Source organism: Aplysia californica, unplaced genomic scaffold, assembly GCF_000002075.1.
Source record: "Aplysia californica isolate F4 #8 unplaced genomic scaffold, AplCal3.0 scaffold00119, whole genome shotgun sequence".
NCBI lineage: Eukaryota > Metazoa > Mollusca > Gastropoda > Aplysiida > Aplysiidae > Aplysia > Aplysia californica.
In genome coordinates, this window is record NW_004797389.1 from 319,036 (window position 1) to 326,079 (window position 7,044).

Here is a 7,044-nt window from a genome sequence, read left to right on the forward strand (position 1 = left end):
GCACTTTCTGAACTAGGCCTGGGACTAAAAACCCAGACTCTGGCTTGGGTTAGCTTAGGGCTATTCTGTTTGTGGCCTTCCTTACTGGCCTTGCTGCGGCCTGATCAAAACGGGGGAAAAAACCCCCGAAAAAATGTGGCCTTGTTGTACCCTGTCTCTGGCCTATTTGTGGCCTATTTTTTTTAGTGCCCCCCCCCCAAGGCATTTGCCTTATTTGCCTAATGGTTAATACGGAACTGCATGATGATCTGAGCATCATTTAAAAAAGACATAACAAGCTGAAGACCCCCCAGTCCGTGTAAACAACCCTCAGGTACGTTGACAGCAGGAAGCTGCAGTCTGCTTGACAAGAAACGATGAGACATTTGTTCCCGTACGAAAGAATAAGACGTACCATGAATTGAAATGTGTACTTTTATTTACTATTCCGACATCGAGAAAGGGAGAGAAAAGTGAACTGACGTTCTGTAAACAGAAAGAGAGTCCTTGAGATCAGTCTAAGCGTTCCTGGCCCAGTCCACATGCCTCGTTTTTCTCAACTTTACAGTCACTCTTCTTACTGACATAAACTCGATCCGGGTCAGGCATGTACTCTTTTTCTCTTATGTATTTCTCTGTCACGCTGCAGGATTGTTAACTAGTTTGGATGTTGGAACACGAGAATGTGTAAACCTTTTCTGCTAGTGGTTGTCAATAAAGAATGATGTGGAAGTTTCTGGAGATAATCACAGCTATTCTGTTTTGGAAAAAAAGTTATAATAAAGCAAACTTTTCCTGCAGGTCTTGTCAATTCAACGGGTGATTTTTGTTGCATTTCATACACTGTGGCGTTTAAATGACAAATGCCATTAGCAAAATCTGAATCTTTCAAACGTGTGCAATTTGTCAATAAACAGTAATGCCTGTTTAGATATATTTGCTCTGCCTCATTACTCATTACATGAGAAGGTGAAGACATGCAGCCTTGTGTAACTCCAGTATTTATTTCAAAACCTATAGATAGTTCTCTTTCATATAGGACACATCAACTTGCCTTGGCATACACTTATGGCTTTACACACGAGAAAAAAGTAAAAACTATTTGGTGAATAAAGCAAAAGGCTAACACAATGACGAACAGGGTAGGTATTGTTTTCATTTTCATCCTACGTATCTCAGACAGGTCGTTTATCTGTGCCAGAAATTGAACAATGACAATTTAAAAAAGTTCAGGAATTATTGTGATTTCCAACCCGAACGAGACGAGTCAATTAAATAACGTCGCTTTCCTTTTCCACCCAGCAGTGATTCTAATTTTGAAGCTTCCCCTGTTCCCCTGTGTTTGTTCGTCCCTTTAAATTACTCTCTCTCTCTCTATCCATCTATTTACCTTTGCCTCCACCCCCCTCTCTCTCTCTCTCTCTCTCTCTCTCTCTCTCTCTCTCTCTCTCTCTCTCCCTCTCTCTCTCTCTTAGTCTCGTTCCACACCGGTGAGTCTTAGGCCGATATTGCTGAACAATTTCGATTAGACTTTATTCTATTTCATAAGGAAATACAAAGGGAATTAATAAACCTGTGGTATCAGTTTCGTTTGCTTTATAATGTTTTTTTTAATTTTTGCTTTCGACCATTCATAACGACGTGCCTTGTCATAATAAGCATTGAGCTTGTTTCATAGCCCTGCTCTAACCTGTGGAGTCGGAGTCCCGGAAATGTATAAAAACGTTCGCTGTGCAAGCGACAGTGTTGCTCTGTCCAATAGCATGCTAACAGCTCAAGTTTTCCAGTTACTCTCCTCCTATATTTATCCGTCCCCTCAACTTGCCCTCTCTTCCCCGCCGGGCGGTCATGCGCCGCTGTGGATAACCATGTATTGGCCCGGTTGCTGGCTATTGACGCAGTCGATGTCTGAGCAACAGAGCTTTATCCCCAAGCAATTGGTGTGAAATTACCACTGCACAGGGCCGTGCCAGGCTGGACGTTCCACTCGAAACGCCACAAAATGACAACAAAAATCCTCTCGTTCCTGATAGCTTCAGATCCTGGCATGACTTCAAAGATCCCAATGACGTCTGTCTTGGGAAACAGACAAGGCCTTCGGTGACTTCTGAAGTTCGTTACAACAAGACCGTATGACCAGTCATGAACCTTCACGTTTTCTAGGCCTCTCAAAAAGCCGGATAATATAACCTTGCAGTCGAGGAAATTATTGGTAGGGAGGTCTCCTAAGGACAGTTCACAATTCTTCATGGAGGCGAGGTAAACTGAGACGTTGTAGGACTCCATTTTCAAGCATACTTTGGATTTTACAAAGTGAAAAGGAGTCATTTTTTCAGCAACTTTGTATAATGATGAACTTCAGAACGAGGAATATTTAGGTAAATGAGTGCTGCAGTTATTTGATCTTTTCTGTACAGTTCGCAATTTCTGTCACTTCCCCGAAGCTGAAATATCATTTCTTAAAAAGAAGCTTTGTCACAAGAGTTAATTCGAATCTTAGTGTTGGTGAGCAGTACGCTAGGGGTGGCTCGGGCACACGCAAAGAGCACCATGTCCATTTAAGAACATTTCGGGTTTTTCTGTCAACATAACTAAAAAAATATAGTTTTTATTTCACAGAACACCAAATCCTGTTTTCTTTCAAGAGAGTTCAGAGTTCGAAGCCGGCTCGGATCTGAATTTTGTTTCTTCTTTTTTGTTGTTTTGTTGTATTTTGTGTTGGGTACTGTGCTTCCTCTGAGGCTGGGGTCCTTCCAAGATCTGCCTTGGAAATGACCATAACAATGTCTAGTACGGCTTCAGAAAAAAGACCGCCGAATATTTATCCTCATAAGAAATAAACAATATGCATTATACAACTGTACCTATCTACTCACAATATTGACATGTTTCTTAAACTCTTTAAATGCATTTTACAGTTTTTGTCTTTAGGGTTGCTAGCTTCTCATTCTTCCGGTAATATTTCCTTGTGAAAACGTCTCAAAACAAAAGTTGTAGATTTCGACAACAGTTGGATAAACTAATTAATTTTCTGAAGCACTGTAGTAAGGTCACTTTGGTATTTATTTATTTTTTAATCAATATTTTAGGGCAATATTTATCAACAGTAACAATAATGTATTAGGGATCGTTAGGTTTTCGTAGGTGGATAGTTAAAACAGACCCCAAAAAAAGACTTAATTAGGAACCTAATTTAAATGAAATTTTCAACAAAAGGCTCGAATTGGTAAAACATTATGTCAAATGTGAAAAAGCTGTGGCTGTTTGCCGGGAATCTCATTTTAGTCTCACATTTTAAGAAATAATACAAAAACATTCCAGCTGAGTAATAGTTTTTAATTTGGTTAACAGTACTTATAATATTTTGACTTGTGAGACACAAACTGATACATTGTTTCGTCGCGTTTTTGTTGCTTTTTTTTTGGGGGGGGGGGGGGGGGGGGGGGGGGGCTACTATAATTAAAATATCAAAACAACATTCTAAATAATTAACAAAAAACAAAAACAAAATAAAACACAAAAAACACATACAATAACTTAAACCCACGATTTTTCAGGGTTTTAAAACTTTAAAAAAATTGTTAATAGTCCTGTACTTTGGACGTTTACATTTCTCGCTCTTGAACTAAGAGAAAAGCTATTGAATAAATGAAAGCCTTTCTTCTACAGTTTAACAGCCAAATCTTTGTCATTGCCTGTTTCTTTACTACTATCATAGGTTGAGTAATATTCCCATACGTAATAATGATAATAATAACAATAATAACAATAATAACAACAACAACAATAATAACAACAACAACAATAGTAGTAGTAGTAGTAGTAGTAGTACTACTACTACTACTACTACTACTACTACTACTACTACTACTACTACTACTAATGATATTAATAAAAGCACCCACTCTCTGGTGGGCTTTTGTGCTTCACAGCAAGCAAGATGTCGACAACTTACACAATGACACATTTCATGCATGCTGCCCCTTTTAGAGTTAGCCATAACAAGCCTTTCAAATAAACATACGCCTGTAATATTATACCACATGTTCTGACCAAAAATAACGAAACAAAACAAAAACAAAACAAACAAAAATATTTAAAAAACTGACAATTACCAAGGCTGTAAATCACGCTTAATGTTGGAAGAAAAATCAAAAGGATTGATAAAATAAACTTTAGGTGCTTTTAGACCAGCTTTGCGGTAAGCGTATGTGTGCCTTTTAATGCATTTCTTATTGGGTTGAGGGAACATACTGCGAAGGTTTTCCCCTTCAAATACCTATATTTCATTTTGTTCCCCGGAGAGCCATTCATCAGTTTATACCAAACAAAATTGGTTCCTACATAATATGCAAAATATTTATTCTACAAAAATTCTCCTGATTTTTATTGCTTCCAGAAAATGTTACCTTTGTATTGTATATCCTCTAATTACAGTGCTTTTCGAAGCAACAAAGTTTTATTTTTTGTACTTTTCAGACAATGCGGCACGTTTTTCAGGTTGAAGTGATAGTCGTTTGTTTGGACTTACGCTATTCTGTTTACCAATGTACACGAGGACAAACAGAGAAAGTGGGGTTTTTTTTAAAACCCTAAGTTGTTCATCGGCACTAGATTGAATATGTAACAATAACCGTTAAGCACATCTCAGCGTCAGAAAAATCGGCTAGTAAATTTCTTCCTTTCGCCCGGCACGTACTCGCTGTCTGAAACAAAGAGATACATGTAAATGAAAGGTGATTGGATGGTGTTCCTGTAATGATTAACTCGATTACTCTGAGTCTTATACTATCTTTTCTTGAGGTCTTGCTAATGCTTGAACAGTGAGATGATGTGCTGGATTTATGATATTATATTATATCTAGCAAAATACAAAAACGAAAAAAAAACAACAAAAAAACAACAACACTGACAGGATGAATGATAACTGTATGTAACGTTGGACAGTCCCTCTTCCTGAAATAGTGTTATTGTTTTTTAATGGGAAAGTTGTAGCTCGTTTTTTTTTAGGACATCAAAACTCCCACAAAGTGTGATCAGAAAGATAACATTTCATGAAGCAACAGAAAAAATGAGAACAAGCAATTTAAAGTGGGTGCACTTTTTCTCTACCTTCCTATTTACATCTTGCTGCCAAAAAACGTTTTGAGGAAGAAAACTATGCCATTATTTTAGAATACTAAAAAAGGATTAAACTTAGAAACACCTCCCGATCAGACCATCTGACTCTCATCTATTGGGAAAGGTGATACAATGTGTAACGTGTATGTGTGGCTGTGGGGGTGTGGTGGAAGGGGAGGCGGGGACATATTGACCTTTTACACACAATAGATGTCTCAGCACTTTTCTGTGTAACCGTCTGTGCTTAAAACTTGTCGTCATCATCACCTTTACGTTAAGTACCAGATCTGAAACAGGAATCGGTGATCACGGTTTGCGTTTGTTTTTTCCACTCGGATGCTCTAAAAAGAACCCAAATGGTTGTATGGCATCGTGGTAAAATCAGGCGCTCGTACAAATAATGAAAACTGGTATTTTTCTGCCCATTTGGCAATTTTTGTTTAATTTTTGTCTTTGGCCCAACATCTTTTAGGCCCTTTAAACATTACATTTCTATGTGAATTTGACTAAAAAATGTTTTTAAAAAGAACCCAAAAAAATTGTAAATTTCCAGGGACACTACAGCTTTGGAAGTCATTAATCTTTGACGACCATTTACTCGTTAATGTTACCTGTGACCCAAGGCAACCCCTCTCTCTCTCTCTTTCAATGGTCAATATCTCGACTTCTATTCAAGGTAGATGGGCATTTTTCACTAAAAGCATGGCAATCAAACTTGATTTAAGATTATACCAATGATTCCATATCCCGCAAAATTGACGTGGATTACACCGCGTCGTGACAGAAATATAATCCTGCTTTTCCTTGTCACCCCTCTGTTAAAGTTTTCCAGGCAGGGTTCTCCGAGTCTACCCTAGCCTCATTTGCCGTTTATTTTTCCAGTGAGTTAGATATACACTTTGTATGTTTACTCCGGCGCACAAAATTGTTTTCTTTCCTTCTTCATTTACTCTATCGAAAGGACCCTTACTCTAAACATTGTCCTTTTATTTTTGTTTCTGCTGTTTCTGTAGTTTTGCATCAAAGCCAAGGTAGGAAATTTCAAGTGTGGATCACTTAAACCCCCAAAAAGATTCGTGGCTGAGGCTGACCTCGACATGATTTGAACCTTGTCCTTTCGTGTAATAAATCTTACTAGAAACCTACTGTACCATAGCAACTGCAGACCTATTTGGGTCAAGACATGAAAATTAAATATTAAATTTTTCTCTCCACAGATGTATCTCTCGCCTCTGAATACATTCAACTCCGACACTCAAGATCCGCTTCTCGAAATACTTCGCGATCAAACAGACTACCCAGGGTGGTACGTGTACAACCTGTCACAGTTCCTAGTGCCAGTACTCCCAGCAGATGACGGAATACATCTGATCCCTTCCCTCCCACCCACCTCATCATACACCTCACCAGTCTCTGGCGGTATCTTCTCGCCAGGTGAAACCACAGTCTCTCCTGCGGGGTCAGAGGAGTCCACTATGTCGGGATCCACCGGATGTCAGGTCACAGAAGTTGACGTAAGCGGCTATAATTACCCTCGCGCGCTTGAGCACCTCCCCTTGTGGGAAATCGTTCTCAAATGTGGCGTCGTCTCCGTTCTTCTCCTGTTGGCCATCATCGGCAACACTCTCGTCATCATCATAGTAACCATTTCCAAAAAGATGAAGACAACGACGAACTATTACATCGTTAATCTGGCCATAGCGGACCTGCTTGTCGCCTGTTTCCCCATGTGGGCCTATGTGACGACAAACATCACGGACGGCTATATCCTAGGAGCGTTTTTCTGCAAATTCAACGCTTTTATCCAAAGTAAGACTATCCACTTATCTATTGGCGTGCGCAGCATTTCTAATTGTCTAGGGGTTCTTCTTCTCTGGCTTAAAACACTGTGTTCTTCTTCTTCTTCTTCTTCTTCTTCTTCTTCTTCTTCTTCTTCTTCTTCTT

The 7,044-nt window shown here is 39.1% G+C and overlaps 1 protein-coding gene across 1 annotated transcript in view; it reads left to right on the plus strand.

Moving 5' to 3' along the window:
• The first annotated feature begins 1,109 nt into the window (after positions 1-1,109).
• LOC101852233 (substance-K receptor) overlaps positions 1,110-7,044 on the plus strand; it is an 18,911-nt gene continuing 12,976 nt past the window's right edge. The window contains exons 1-3 of the mRNA XM_035969135.1: positions 1,110-1,121; positions 1,942-2,109; positions 6,318-6,909. Coding sequence (XP_035825028.1) covers positions 1,110-1,121; positions 1,942-2,109; positions 6,318-6,909 — 772 coding nt within the window. The remainder of the gene's footprint in view (positions 1,122-1,941; positions 2,110-6,317; positions 6,910-7,044) is intronic.